This window comes from Pomacea canaliculata, linkage group LG1 (genome assembly GCF_003073045.1).
Source record: "Pomacea canaliculata isolate SZHN2017 linkage group LG1, ASM307304v1, whole genome shotgun sequence".
NCBI lineage: Eukaryota > Metazoa > Mollusca > Gastropoda > Architaenioglossa > Ampullariidae > Pomacea > Pomacea canaliculata.
This window is the reverse complement of record NC_037590.1, coordinates 14,556,773-14,572,911: the sequence shown is the minus strand read 5'-3', so window position 1 is coordinate 14,572,911 and position 16,139 is coordinate 14,556,773. Positions and strand designations below refer to the sequence as shown.

General features: G+C 44.6%; 1 protein-coding gene across 1 annotated transcript in view; it reads left to right on the top strand.

Annotated features, from left to right (window-relative positions):
• Positions 1-16,139, top strand: part of LOC112570126 (titin-like) — a 149,833-nt gene that overhangs the window by 48,767 nt on the left and 84,927 nt on the right. Inside the window, 1 exon segment of the mRNA XM_025248372.1 lies at positions 1,231-2,007. Coding sequence (XP_025104157.1) covers positions 1,231-2,007 — 777 coding nt within the window.

Genomic DNA, 16,139 nt, shown 5'->3' with positions numbered 1-16,139 from the left:
AGTGCATTGAAGACTTGGAAATGTTAACACTTTCATAAAACGTCTTCATTTGACGTAAATCACCATCAGAGCGTGAAATTTTAATTACATCATTCTGCCTCCATTGATATTCTGTTTTCAATGATGTACCTGAGAGTCAATTTGCAATCACAGAGTAAACGAGAGATTATAAAAAATATTTATAGTGATTCACAATAAATATTTTCTAATTAATTGTAAATGCTATTAATGTGTTACCTAATTGCCAAAAGAAATTTTAGCATGATTTTAGGAGAAGCTCTTTATCCTGAGCAAATAAACTACATTACTTACTTACCAAGTGAAAAACTAAGAATCTTTTTTTCCTTCATTGGAAAGTACTATATCCATAAATTTATACAGAATTGTATAACGGTTTCAGCCTCCTTAACATTTAAAATCTCTCCAGCATTTGAAATGTGCCAGAAATCGAATTACATTTTGGAGAAGCCATCTTTATTAAGACCAAAATTTTCTAGGATTGTTTTATTTACAAGTTGCAAACTTCACAACTGCATTTAGAAAAAGAATTACAGATCAAAGACTGCTGGCCCAGTAGAACTTTCCTTCTGTTTGGGAGTGTTTTCCAAGTTAGCTATTAGTTTTAATACTTGCATACCCTTTTTCATTTGCTTCTCACTAGTACCTGAACTTCCTAAAGTGAATTAATTTTTAAGAAGCTTAAAAGACAGATCTAGCAACATGGCTTAGTCATAGCAATAGAAAAGATATAAAATGTTGGAAATATTCACTCATATTCAGTTCATTACATTTCATTTGTTTAGAATATTTTTCTCTGTATCATATGAAGTAAATTTGTCTACATACTCAGTATAGTTGTCATATTTGGTTAAAAAATTTTGACAGAAGTGCAGTCTAAGAGATGATGAAACTCGATCTAAAGCAGTAACTTAAGCTGAATTACAATGGTGTCAAAAATGAAAAGGGTTTTAACGTTTATATTTTCAACTATCCTGTCATACACTGCTTAAAGAAATATTATCCACACTATGATTTTTTTTTTAACAAATCAAAATGTGGCATTGACCACATACTGATAAATATGTTGGCACTTTCTATTATTGTAATTAGTTTTAAAACTTGCTTCATCAAAAGATTAGTCTGGAGGGACATTTACAATATTGTACTATTATTTAAATAATTTTGCTTAAATTAAGGGTTTTCATTCGCATTCATTTTTCTTATTTTTAGAGGTACCTGAATCCACAGAAACTGCTGCACCACTAGTTGCCAGAGATGAAATCACCGTCACTTTGGAGGGTCTGGAAGCACCAGCCACAGAAACTGTGGCCCCAGAAAGATTTGAGGTCACAGCTGTGGAGACAATTGCAGAAAAACCTGTTGAGACGGAGGATGTTTCACCTAAACTTGTTACCCGAGAAACAGCAGAGGCTATTTCTCGTGAAGAAACCCAGGAAGAAGCACCTCTTCCTGAGTCTCAAGAGGCAGCAAAAGAATTCACTACTGCAGAGAGATTTGAAACACTCATCACAGAAATTGAAGAGGCATTTGTGGAGGTCTATCAACAAGAAGCATCAGAGGTTGTTGAAGAGAAAGAATTAGAAAAACCTTCTGTATCTGGTGTATCACTAATAGAATCAGTACCAGAGGAGGAAGAGGAGGGCTTTGAAGTTGTTGGACTGCCCCAAGTGGAAGAATCTCAGGAGGAGGTTGTACTCAAGGGCCATGCTCCCACATTCCTGCAACCATTGCACAATGTGGAGGCTGTGGAAGGACAACCAGTATGTTTTGAGACCACAGTTACTGGCTTCCCACAGCCTGAGGTCACCTGGTTCCTTGATGGAGAGCCCATAAAGGAGTCACCTGTATATCACATTGTTGCAGATGCTACTGGCTTATGCATTCTTGAACTGCATGAATCATTCCCAGAAGATGAGGGCGAATATGAGTGCCGTGCATCCAACAAATTTGGAACTGCCAGCACAAAAGCAGATCTCTATATCCAAGGTCAGAAAAATAACTTTTTTCGTATTTTCCTTTTTTTTTTTTAATTGAAAGACATATGTCCAAACTTCTGTTGAAATTTACTTGTTGTACACCTGGTGGAGTGGGGAGGTTTTATTAAATGGAGTGGAAGAATAAGACTCATTTTCATCACCACCCTCACCGCCATTATCAACATTTAGATTCAAAAAGAAAAAAAGTGATACCCAGTCATGAGAGTACCACTATTATGTATATATTTTAATGACACTTTATTATGTAAACTTTTTACAGCCCTTTATTCCATTTGTTAGGGCATGAAGTAAATAAAAGAAATTGTGTGGTAGAGTGTAACGGAAGCAGAACTCATCATGAAGGGAATGCCTATCCAGAAAGTAGAAAGTGTACAGACTAAAGTGACAAAACTCACAAGGTTTTAATTTTGCCCAGAAAATAAACAATAATTTCAAAGAGATGTTCTCTTCCTTTATAGGCCTGAAAGTCTGGAATAGTTGTAGTCATAAACTTTACCTCATGAGATTTATTTGAATAAGGAAGTGGAAGGCATTAAATTTTTATTGTGTGTTGTATGTTATTGTCTCGAGCTGCTTACAGGTGTTGATAACAGAACTTTATAGGCTAAGTTCATATCATTTTATTATTTCAATGATATTTATGCTATCCTTTAACCTTTAGAATGAGAGAGAGTGTGTGTATGTTCACGTTTATGTGAGGGAGAGAAGGCCTTGCACAAAACCCAGAGAGAGAGAAAGAGGAAAATAAATGGTTTAATTTAGAATGTTTAGTTTCTTACACATATTTGGTTCAGAGTACAGATTGCCTTCTTCAGATCTGTCACTCACAAGCTTCTGTAGCAGACCTAATACAGTATATTCTGTTGCTTAATAGGAGACTTAACAACACTTATAGCAAAAATATATGTTTATACATAAAAAATGCACAGATTGCTTTAAAATTACTTTATTCATAGAAGCTGGTATGTGGAAGAGCTATATTTTAATCATTCTCTCATTGTAAAACGTTAGTTTCCTTTTAACAGTGTTGATAATGATGAATGCAAAGTTCAGACAGTGCAAAGCTTACAAACGAGTAGCATAAACTATCGCTGATGGCAAAACTATTAGAAATAATATTGTTTATTTGCATGTTCTTTTAATTAGTAGCAAAGTTATTATCCATTTTCAAGTTATTTCCTTCTAGTATATATATTCCAATATTTTTTCTTTATACTTCAATTAAAATACGAAGCACATTTCCAAAAAATTTTTTGCATATTAAGTTAGTAGAAAGTATGTGTTGTGTCTGTACTTACATGAATACATGAAAACTTGTATGTAGACGTCCACATCTTAAAACCAAGGATACCTGCTATTTTCTTCCTTTAATTACTTTAAAGCTTCCCTGGTGAGCAGGATCAGCTTTACAAAAAATATTGTCAAAGGCACAATTCTCATAACCATCTATTCCTTAGACATTTAAAATCATAGCAAATTAAAAAAGGTATTTTTGGCTTGCCTTCGTTTAGTTAGAAGTACTAATCCTTAGCCCCAGTTTGTGTAAAGAAAGTATTTTAATATTTCCTTTGTTGGTTTTGAAATGCTATGTAGAATTTTAGTTATCTTTTCCATGATAATTTAGTCTTGATGTGATTTTTGGGTGCAGTGATTATTATAGGGTGCTACATGATATATCCTAAAGTAAGTCAAAGGTTCACAGTGTCAAGGACATCACATTTTCGTACACAGATAACATTTTATAAAGAGGTTATTCTAATATTTTATAGACAGTAAATTGATTAATACATAGAAAAAATTCCCATATATATATATGCAAGCATGAAACTCACTTCAAAAAGATCTGTCATCAAGGTAAGACAACCTATTTCATACCTATATTAGCATAAAAATGCCACTTAATTTCATTTTGAAAGGACAAGAGTCAGAAGAAAAGAAGGAGGAGGGGGAGAAGGAGGAGGAGAGAAGAGAGGTCATCACTCAAGCTCAAGATTTTGAATCAGAATATCCTGTATCTGAAACGATTGAAATGACGCTTCAGACAAAAGCAACAGGTCATGTGTCGATTCTAACCGAACTGTCTGAAAAGGAGGTGCCCGAAATCACTGAAACTGAACATTTCAAAGAAGAAATCACCGTTGAAGAGCAACCCGAAAATTGAAGTGTATAAGGAGGAAATCACCATCTCACCCAAACCCTCAGAGGAAGAGGTGAGAGTGAAGTGGAGATTTCCAGAGAGAAGGTCCACAGAGGAGGAGGAAGAAGTAGAATCACCGAAGCGGAATACTTCAAGAGGAAATCAAGTAGAGGAGAAACCCGAAGTATCCGAAATTGAGGAATACAAAGAAGAAATCACCGTCTCTTCCCAAAGCGCGGAGGAAGAGGTGAGAGTAGAGCTGGAGATTCCCCAAGAGGAAGGTCCTGAGGAAGAGGTTGAAGAAACCATTGAATCGCAGAAGTGGAAGGTGTGAAAGAAGAAATCACAATCGCACCTGCAGTAGAACAGCATGGAAGAAGTGGTGTTTGAGATCCCCACCGAAAGGAGGAGGAGAAGGAGGTGCTGAAGCGAAAAGCCTACGGAAGAAGTGGCCGAGGAAATTCCTCAGGAAACTCTTCACCAGAAGAGATGATTGAAGAGGTGATCAGGAGACTATTACTGTTGAGCAGCCCGAGGTGACAGGACCTGAGAGATCTCTGTCTCACCGAAACCGACTGAGGTCGTGGGAGGAGAAATAGGTCCTGAGAGGAGGTGCCCGAAATCACTGAATTGAACATTTCAAAGAAGAAATATCGTTGAAGAGCAACCGAAGTGCCGAAATTGAAGTGTATAAGGAGGAATCACCATCTCACCCAACCCTCAGAGGAAGAGGTGAGAGTGGAAAGTGGAGATTTCAGAGAGGAAGGTCCCACAGAGAGGAGGAAGAAGTAGTAATCACCGAAGCGAATACTTCAAAGAGGAAATCACAGTAGAGGAGAAACCGAAAGTATCCGAAATTGAGGAATACAAAGAAGAAATCACCGTCTCTCAAAAGCGCCGGAAAGAGGTGAGAGTAGAGCTGAGATTCCCAAGAGATCCGAGAAGAGGTTGAAGAAACCATTGAAACGCAGAAGTGAGGTGTGAAAGAAGAATCACAATCGCACCTGCAGAGAACGCCATGTGGTGTTTTGAGATCCACCGAAAAGGAGGTGCTGAAGGCGAAAAGCCTACGGAAGAAGTGGCCGAGAAATTCCTCAGGAAACTCTTCCACCAGAGAGATGATTGAAGAGGTGATCAGGGAGACTATTACTGTCGAGCAGCCCGAGGTGAGGAATGAGGAGATCTCTGTCTCACCGAACCGACTGAGGTCGTGGAGGAGAATTGAGGTGCCTGAGGAGGAGGTGCCGAAATCACTGAAATTGAATTTCAAAGAAGGTTGAAGAGCAACCTGAAAGTTGCCGAAATTGAAGTGTATAAGGAGGAAATCACCATCTCACCAACTCAGAGGAAGAGGTGAGAGTGGAAGTGGAGATTTCCAGAGAGCCCACAGAGGAGGGAAGAAGTAGTAATCACCGAAGCGGATATTCAAAGAGGAAATCACAGTAGAGGAGAAACGAAGTATCCGAAATCGAGGAATACAAAGTCACCGTCTCTCCAAAGCGCCGGAGGAAGAGGTGAGAGTAGAGCTGGAGATTCCCAAGAGGAAGGTCCTGAGGAAGAGGTTGAAGAAACCATTGAAATCGCAGAAGTGGAACGTGTGAAAGAAGAATCACAATCGCACTGCAGTAGAACAGCACTGGAAGAAGTGGTGTTTGAGATCCCACCGAAAAGGAGGAGGAGAAGGAGGTGGCTGAAGGCGAAAAAGCCTACGGAAGAAGTGGCGAGGAAATTCCTCAGGAAACTCTTCCACCAGAAGAGATGATTGAAGAGGTGATCAGGGAGACTATTACTGTTGAGCAGCCGAGGTGACAGGACCTGAGGAGATCTCTGTCTCACCGAAACCGACTGAGGTCGTGGGAGGAGAAATTGAGGTGCCTGAGGAGGAGGTGCCGAAATCACGAAATTGAACATTTCAAAGAAGAAATCACCGTTGAAGAGCAACCCGAAGTTGCCGAAATTGAAGTGTATAAGGAGGAAATCACCATCTCACCCAAACCCTCAGAGGAAGAGGTGAGAGTGGAAGTGGAGATTTCCAGAGAGGAAGGTCCCACAGAGGAGGAGGAAGAAGTAGTAATCACCGAAGCGGAATACTTCAAAGAGGAAATCACAGTAGAGGAGAAACCCGAAGTATCCGAAATTGAGGAATACAAAGAAGAAATCACCGTCTCTCCCAAAGCGCCGGAGGAAGAGGTGAGAGTAGAGCTGGAGATTCCCCAAGAGGAAGGTCTGAGGAAGAGGTTGAAGAAACCATTGAAATCGCAAGTGGAACGTGTGAAAGAAGAAATCACAATCGCACCTGCAGTAGAACAGCCACTGGAAGAAGTGGTGTTTGAGATCCCCACCGAAAAGGAGGTGGCTGAAGGCGAAAAGCCTACGGAAGAAGTGGCCGAGGAAATTCCTCAGGAAACTCTTCCACCAGAAGAGATGATTGAAGAGGTGATCAGGGAGACTATTACTGTTGAGCAGCCCGAGGTGACAGGACTTGAGGAGATCTCTGTCTCACCGAAACCGACTGAGGTCGTGGGAGGAGAAATTGAGGTGCCTGAGGAGGAGGTGCCCGAAATCACTTGAAATTGAACATTTCAAAGAAGAAATCACGTTGAAGAGCAACCCGAAGTTGCCGAAATTGAAGTGTATAAGGAGGAAATCACCATCTCACCCAAACCCTCAGAGGAAGAGGTGAGAGTGGAAGTGGAATTCCAGAGAGGAAGGTCCCACAGAGGAGGAGGAAGAAGTAGTAATCACCGAAGCGGAATATTCAAAGAGGAAATCACAGTAGAGGAGAAACCCGAAGTATCCGAAATTGAGGAATACAAAGAAGAAATCACCGTCTCTCCCAAAGCGCCGGAGAAGAGGTGAGAGTAGAGCTGGAGATTCCCCAAGAGGAAGGTCCTGAGGAAGAGGTTGAAGAAACCATTGACCGCTGAAGTGGAAGGTGTGAAAGAAGAAATCACAATCGCACCTGCAGTAGAACAGCCACTGGAAGAAGTGGTGTTTTGAGATCCCCACGAAAAAGGAGGAGGAGAAGGAGGTGGCTGAAGGCGAAAAGCCTACGGAAGAAGTGGGCCGAGGAAATTCCTCAGGAAACTCTTCCACCAGAAGAGATGATTGAAGAGGTGATCAGGGAGACTATTACTGTTGAGCAGCCCGAGGTGACAGGACCTGAGGAGATCTCTGTCTCACCGAAACCGACTGAGGTCGTGGGAGGAGAAATTGAGGTGCCTTCAGAGGAGGTGCCCGAAATCACTGAAATTGAACATTTCAAAGAAGAAATCACCGTTGAAGAGCAACCCGAAGTTGCCGAAATTGAAGTGTATAAGGAGGAAATCACCATCTCACCCAAACCCTCAGAGGAAGAGGTGAGAGTGGAAGTGGAGATTTCCAGAGAGGAAGGTCCCACAGAGGAGGAGGAAGAAGTAGTAATCACCGAAGCCGAATACTTCAAAGAGGAAATCACAGTAGAGGAGAAACCCGAAGTATCCGAAATTGAGGAATACAAAGAAGAAATCACCGTCTCTCCCAAAGCGCCGGAGGAAGAGGTGAGAGTAGAGCTGGAGATTCCCCAAGAGGAAGGTCCTGAGGAAGAGGTTGAAGAAACCATTGAAATCGCAGAAGTGGAACGTGTGAAAGAAGAAATCACAATCGCACCTGCAGTAGAACAGCCACTGGAAGAAGTGGTGTTTGAGATCCCCACCGAAAAGGAGGAGGAGAAGGAGGTGGCTGAAGGCGAAAAGCCTACGGAAGAAGTGGCCGAGGAAATTCCTCAGGAAACTCTTCCACCAGAAGAGATGATTGAAGAGGTGATCAGGGAGACTATTACTGTTGAGCAGCCCGAGGTGACAGGACCTGAGGAGATCTCTGTCTCACCGAAACCGACTGAGGTCGTGGGAGGAGAAATTGAGGTGCCTTCAGAGGAGGTGCCCGAAATCACTGAAATTGAACATTTCAAAGAAGAAATCACGTTGAAGAGCAACCCCGAAGTTGCCGAAATTGAAGTGTATAAGGAGGAAATCACCATCTCACCCAAAACCCTCAGAGGAAGAGGTGAGAGTGGAAGTGGAGATTTCAGAGAGGAAGGTCCCACAGAGGAGGAGGAAGAAGTAGTAATCACCGAAGCCGAATACTTCAAAGAGGAAATCACAGTAGAGGAGAAACCCGAGTATCGAATTGAGGAATACAAAGAAGAAATCACCGTCTCTCCCAAAGCGCCGGAGGAAGAGGTGAGAGTAGAGCTGGAGATTCCCCAAGAGGAAGGTCCTGAGGAAGAGGTTGAAGAAACCATTGAAATCGCTGAAGTGGAACGTGTGAAAGAAGAAATCACAATCGCACCTGCAGTAGACAGCCACTGGAAGAAGTGGTGTTTGAGATCCCACCGAAAAGGGAGGAGAGAAGGAGGTGGCCTGAAGGTGAAAAGCCTACGGAAGAAGTGTGGCGAGGAAATTCCTCAGGAAACTCTTCCACCAGAAGAGATGATATGAAGAGGTGATCAGGGAGACTATTACTGTTGGAGCAGCCCGAGGTGACAGGACCTGAGAGATCTCTGTCTCACGAAACCGACTGAGGTCGTGGGAGGAGAAATTGAGGTGCCTGAGGAGGAGGTGCCGAAATCACTGAAATTGAACATTTCAAAGAAGAAATCACCGTTGAAGAGAACCCGAAGTTGCCGAAATTGAAGTGTATAAGGAGGAAATCACCATCTCACCCAAACCCTCAGAGGAAGAGGTGAGAGTGGAAGTGGAGATTTCCAGAGAGGAAGGTCCACAAGAGGAGGAGGTGACACGAAGCGGAATACTTCAAAAAGAGGAAATCACTAGTAGAGGAGAAAACCCGAAGTATCCGAAATTGAGGAATACAAAGAAGAAATCACCGTCTCTCCCAAAGCGCCGGAGGAAGAGGTGAGAGTAAGAGCTGGAGATTCCCCAAGAGGAAGGTCCTGAGGAAGAGGTTGAAAGAAACCATTGAAATCGCTGAAGTGGAACGTGTGAAAGAAGAAATCACAATCGCACCTGCAGTTAGAACAGACTGGAAGAAGTGGTGTTTGAGATCCCCACCGAAAAGGAGAGGAGAAGGAGGTGCTGAAGGCGAAAAGCCTACGGAAGAAGTGGCCGAGGAAATTCCTCAGGAAACTCTTCCACCAGAAGAGATGATTGAAGAGGTGATCAGGGAGACTATTACTGTTGAGCAGCCCGAGGTGACAGGACCTGAGGAGATCTCTGTCTCACCGAAACCGACTGAGGTCGTGGGAGGAGAAATTGAGGTGCCTGAGGAGGAGGTGCCCGAAATCACTGAAATTGAACATTTCAAAGAAGAAATCACCGTTGAAGAGCAACCCGAAGTTGCCGAAATTGAAGTGTATAAGGAGGAAATCACCATCTCACCCAAACCCTCAGAGGAAGAGGTGAGAGTGGAAGTGGAGATTTCCAGAGAGGAAGGTCCCACAGAGGAGGAGGAAGAAGTAGTAATCACCGAAGCGGAATACTTCAAAGAGGAAATCACAGTAGAGGAGAAACCCGAAGTATCCGAAATTGAGGAATACAAAGAAGAAATCACCGTCTCTCCCAAAGCGCCGGAGGAAGAGGTGAGAGTAGAGCTGGAGATTCCCCAAGAGGAAGGTCCTGAGGAAGAGGTTGAAGAAACCATTGAAATCGCAGAAGTGGAAGGTGTGAAAGAAGAAATCACAATCGCACTGCAGTTAGAACAGCCACTGGAAGAAGTGGTGTTGATGAGATCCCCACGAAAAGGAGGAGAGAAGGAGGTGGGCTGAAGGCGAAAAAAGCCTACGGAATGAAGTGTGCCGAGAAATTCCTCAGGAAACTCTTCCACCAGAAGAGATGATTGAAGAGGTGATCAGGGAGACTATTACTGTCGAGCAGCCCGAGGTGACAGGACCTGAGGAGATCTCTGTCTCACCGAAACCGACTGAGGTCGTGGGAGGAGAAATTGAGGTGCCTGAGGAGGAGGTGCCCGAAATCACTGAAATTGAACATTTCAAAAGAAGAAATCACCGTTGAAGAGCACCCGAAGTTGCCGAAATTGAAGTGTATAAGGAGGAATCACCATCTCACCCAAACCCTCAGAGGAAGAGGTGAGAGTGGAAGTGGAGATTCCAGAGAGGAAGGTCCCAGAGGAGGAGGAAGAAGTAGTAATCACCGAAGCGGAATACTTCAAAGAGGAAATCACAGTAGAGGAGAAACCCGAAGTATCCGAAATTGAGGAATACAAAGAAGAAATCACCGTCTCTCCCAAAGCGCCGGAGGAAAAGGTGAGAGTAGAGCTGGAGATTCCCCAAGAGGAAGGTCCTGAGGAAGAGGTTGAAGAAACCATTGAAATCGCAGAAGTGGAAGGTGTGAAAGAAGAAATCACAATCGCACCTGCAGTAGAACAGCCACTGGAAGAAGTGGTGTTTGAGATCCCCACCGAAAAGGAGGAGGAGAAGGAGGTGGCTGAAGGCGAAAAGCCTACGGAAGAAGTGGCCGAGGAAATTCCTCAGGAAACTCTTCCACCAGAAGAGATGATTGAAGAGGTGATCAGGGAGACTATTACTGTTGAGCAGCCCGAGGTGACAGGACCTGAGGAGATCTCTGTCTCACCGAAACCGACTGAGGTCGTGGGAGGAGAAATTGAGGTGCCTGAGGAGGAGGTGCCGAAATCATGAAATTGAACATTTCAAAGAAGAAATCACCGTTGAAGAGCAACCCGAAGTTGCCGAAATTGAAGTGTATAAGGAGGAAATCACCATCTCACCCAAACCTCAGAGGAAGAGGTGAGAGTGGAAGTGGAGATTTCCAGAGAGGAAGTCCACAGAGGAGGAGGAAGAAGTAGTAATCACCGAAGCCGAATACTTCAAAGAGGAAATCACAGTAGAGGAGAAAACCCGAAGTATCCGAAATTGAGGAATACAAAGAAGAAATCACCGTCTCTCCCAAAGCGCCGGAGGAAGAGGTGAGAGTAGAGCTGGAGATTCCCCAAGAGGAAGGTCCTGAGGAAGAGGTTGAAGAAACCATTGAAATCGCAGAAGTGGAACGTGTGAAAGAAGAAATCACAATCGCACCTGCAGTAGAACAGCCACTGGAAGAAGTGGTGTTTGAGATCCCCACCGAAAAGGAGGAGGAGAAGGAGGTGGCTGAAGGCGAAAAGCCTACGGAAGAAGTAGTGGCCGAGGAAATTCCTCAGGAAACTCTTCCACCAGAAGAGATGATTGAAGAGGTGATCAGGGAGACTATTACTGTTGAGCAGCCCGAGGTGACAGGACCTGAGGAGATCTCTGTCTCACCGAAACCGACTGAGGTCGTGGGAGGAGAAATTGAGGTGCCTGAGGAGGAGGTGCCCGAAATCACTGAAATTGAACATTTCAAAGAAGAAATCACCGTTGAAGAGCAACCCGAAGTTGCCGAAATTGAAGTGTATAAGGAGGAAATCACCATCTCACCCAAACCCTCAGAGGAAGAGGTGAGAGTGAAGTGGAGATTTCCAGAGAGGAAGGTCCACAGAGGAGGAGGAAGAAGTAGTAATCACCGAAGCCGGAATACTTCAAAGAGGAAATCACAGTAGAGGAGAAACCCGAAGTATCCGAAATTGAGGATATACAAAGAAGAAATCACCGTCTCTCCAAAGCGCCGGAGGAAGAGGTGAGAGTAGAGCTGGAGATTCCCCAAGAGGAAGGTCCTGAGGAAGAGGTTGAAGAAACCATTGAAATCGCAGAAGTGGAACGTGTGAAAGAAGAAATCACAATCGCACCTGCAGTAGAACAGCCACTGGAAGAAGTGGTGTTTGAGATCCCCACCGAAAAGGAGGAGGAGAAGGAGGTGGCTGAAGGCGAAAAGCCTACGGAAGAAGTGGCCGAGGAAATTCCTCAGGAAACTCTTCCACCAGAAGAGATGATTGAAGAGGTGATCAGGGAGACTATTACTGTTGAGCAGCCCGAGGTGACAGGACCTGAGGAGATCTCTGTCTCACCGAAACCGACTGAGGTCGTGGGAGGAGAAATTGAGGTGCCTGAGGAGGAGGTGCCCGAAATCACTGAAATTGAACATTTCAAAGAAGAAATCACCGTTGAAGAGCAACCCGAAGTTGCCGAAATTGAAGTGTATAAGGAGGAAATCACCATCTCACCCAAACCCTCAGAGGAAGAGGTGAGAGTGGAAGTGGAGATTTCCAGAGAGGAAGGTCCCACAGAGGAGGAGGAAGAAGTAGTAATCACCGAAGCGGAATACTTCAAAGAGGAAATCACAGTAGAGGAGAACCCGAAGTATCCGAAATTGAGGAATACAAGAAGAAATCACCGTCTCTCCAAAGCGCGGAGGAAGAGGTGAGAGTAGAGCTGGAGATTCCCAAGAGAAGGTCCTGAGGAAGAGGTTGAAGAAACCATTGAAATCGCAGAAGTGGAATTGAAAGAAGAAATCACAATCGGCACCTGCAGTAGAAACAGCCACTGAAGAAGTGGTGTTTGAGATCCCCACCGAAAAGGAGGAGAGGAGGTGGCTGAAGGCGAAAAGCCTACGAAGAAAGTGGCCGAGGAAATTCCTCAGGAAACTCTTCCCAGAAGAGATGATTGAAGAGGTGATCAGGGAGACTATTTACTGTTGAGCAGCCCGAGGTGACAGGACCTGAGGAGATCTCTGTCTCACCGAACCGACTGAGGTTCGTGGGAGAAAATTGAGGGTGCCTTCAGAGGAGGAGGTGCCCGAAATCACTGAAATTGAACATTTTCAAAGAAGAAATGCACGTTGAAGAGGCAACCGAAGTTGCGAAATTGAAGTGTTAATAAGGAGGATGAAAGTCATACACACCCAAACCCTCAGAGGAAGAGTTGAGAGATGGAAGTGAGATTTCCAGAGAGGAAGGTCCCACAGAGGAGGAGGAGAAGTAGTAATCACCGAAGCGGAATATTTCAAAGAGGAAATCACAGTAGAGGAGAAACCCGAAGTATCCGAAATTGAGGAATAACAAGAACCGAATCACGTCTCTCCCAAAGCGCCGGAGGAAGAGGTGAGAGTAGAGCTGGAGATTCCCCAAGAGGAAGGTTCCTGAGGAAGAGGTTGAAGAAACCATTGAAATCGCTGAAGTGGAACGTGTGAAAGAAGAAATCACAATCGCACTGCAGTAGAAATACTGGAGAAGTGGTTGTTTGAGATCCCACCAGAAAAAAAGGAGGAGGTGGCTGAAGGCGAAAAGCCTACGGAAGAAGTGGCCGAGGAAATTCTCAGGAAACTCTTCCACCAGAAGAGATGATTGAAGAGGTGATCAGGGAGACTATTACTGTTGAGCCAGCCGAGGTGACAGGACCTGAGGAGATCTCTGTATCACCGAAACCGACTGAGGTCGTGGGAAGGAGAAATTGAGGTGCCTGAGGAGGAGTGCCCGAATACATGAAATTGAACATTTCAAAGAAGAAATCACCGTTGAAGAGCAACCCGAAGTTGCCGAAATTGAGTGTATAAGGAGGAAATCACCATCTCACCAAACCCTCAGAGGAAGAGGTGAGTAGTGGAAGTGGAGATTTCCAGAGAGGAAGGTCCCACAGAGGAGGAGGAAGAAGTAGTAATCACCGAAGCGGATACTTCAAAGAGGAAATCACAGTAGAGGAGAACCCGAGTATCCGAAATTGAGGAATACAAAGAAGAAATCACGTCTCTCCCAAAGCGCCGGAGGAAGAGGTGAGAGTAGAAGCTGGAGATTCCCCAAGAGGAAGGTCCTGAGGAAGAGGTTGAAGAACCATGAATCGCAGAAGTGGAAGGTGTGAAAGAAGAATCACAATGCACCTGCAGTAGAACATGCCACTGGAAGAAAGTGTCTGGTTTTGAGATGCCACGGAAAGGAGGAGAAGGAGGTGGCTGAAGGCGAAAAGCCTACGGAGAAGTGCCGAGAATTCCTCAGGAACTCTTCCACCAGAAGAGATGATTGAAGAGGTGATCAGGGAGACTATTACTGTTGAGCAGCCGAGTGACAGGACCTGAAGGGATCTCTGTCTCACCGAAACCGACTGAGGTCGTGGAGGAGAAATTGAGGTGCCTGAGGAGGAGTGCCGAAATCACTTGAAATTGAACATTTCAAAGAAGAAATCACGTTGAAGAGCAACCCGAGTTGCCGAATTGAAGTGTATAAGGAGAAATCACATCTTCACCCAAACCATCAGAGGAAGAGGTCGAAGAGTGGAAGTGGAGATTTCAGAGAGGAAGGTCCACAGAGGAGAGGAAGAAGTAGTAATTACCGAAGCCGGCAATACTTCAAAGAGGAAATCACAGTAGAGGAGAACTGAAGTATCGAAATTGAGGAATACAAAGAAGAAGAGAAATCCAGTCTCTCCCAAAAGCGTCGCAGAGGAAGAGGTGAGAGTAGAGCTGAGATTCCCCAAGAGGAAGGTCCTGAGGAAGAGGTTGAAGAAACCATTGAAATCGCAGAAGTGGAAGTGTGAAAAAGAAAATCAACAATCGCACCTGGCAGTAGAACAGCCGACTGGAAGAAGTGGTGTTGAGATCCCACCGAAAAGGAGGAGGAGAAGGAGGTGGCTGAAGGCGAAAAGCCTACGGAAGAAGTGTGAGGAAATTCTCAGGAACTTTCAAGAAGAGATGATTGAAGAGGTGATCAGGGATACTATTACTGTTGAGCAGCCGAGGTGAAGGACTGAGGAGATCTCTGTCTCACCGAACCGACTGAGGTCGTAGGAGAGAAATTGAGGTGCTGAGGAGGAGTGCCGAAATCAATGAAACTTGAACATTTCAAAGAAGAAATCACCGTTGAAGAGCAACCGAGTTGCCGAAATTGAAGTGTATAAGGAGGAGGGAATCACATCTCACCAACCCTCAGAGGAAGAGGTGAGAGTGGAAGTGGAGATTTCCAGAGAGGTAAGGTACCCACAGAGGAGGAGGAAAAGTAGTAATCACCGAAGCCGAATACTTCAAAGAGGAAATCACAGTAGAGGAGAACCGAAGTATCCGAAATTGAGAAACAAAAGAAGAAATCACCGTCTCTCCCCAAAGCGCCGGAGAAGAGGTAGAGTAGAGCTGGAGATTCCCCAAGAGGAAGGTTCCTGAGGAAGAGGTTGAAGAGAACCATTGAAATCGCTGAAGTGGAAGGTGTGAAAGAAGAAATCACAATCGACCTGCAGTAGAACAGCACTGGAAGAAGTGGTGTTGAGATTCCCCACCGATAAGGAGGAGGAGAAGGAGGTGGCTGAAGGCGAAAAGCCTCGGAAGAAGTAGTGGCGAGGAAATTCCTCAGGAAACTCTTCCACAGAAGAGAGATGATTGAGAGGTGATCAGGGAACATTACTGCTTGAACACCGAGTGAAGACTGAGGAGATCTCTGTCTCACCGAACGACTGACGGTCGTGGAGCGAGAAATTGAGAGTGCCTTCGAGGAGGTGGCCGAAATCCACTGAAATTGAACATTTCAAGAAGAATCACCGTTGGAAGGAGACCCGAGAGTTGCCGAATTGAAGGTGGTGTAAGGAGGAATCACATCTCACCCAAACCCTCGAGGGAGAGGTGAGAGTGGAAGTGGAGATTCCCAGAAGAGGAACGGTCCCACAGAGCGAGGAGGAAGAAGTGCAGTAAGTCACCGAAGCGGAAATACTTCCCAAAGAAGGAAATCACAGAAAGGAGAAACCCGAAAGTATCGAAATTGAGGCAATAACAAAGAAGAAATCACCGTTCTCCCAAAGGCCGGAGGAAGAGAGGAGGTAGATTGGAGATTCCCCAAGAGGAAGGTCCTGAGGGAAGAGGTTGAAGAACCATTGAAATTGCAAAGTGGAGGTCGTGAAGAAGAAATCACAATCGCACTGCAGTTAGAAACAGCCGACTGAAGACGTTGTGGTGTTGATGATCCCAGCCGAAAAGGAGGTGGCTGAAGGCGAAAGCTAACGGAAGAGTGGCCGAGGAATTCTCTTCAGGAAACTCCTCCCGAGAAGAGATGATTGAATGAGATAGCATCAGGGGAAGGGACCATTACTGCTGAGCAGCCGCACGGTGACAGGACCTGAGGAG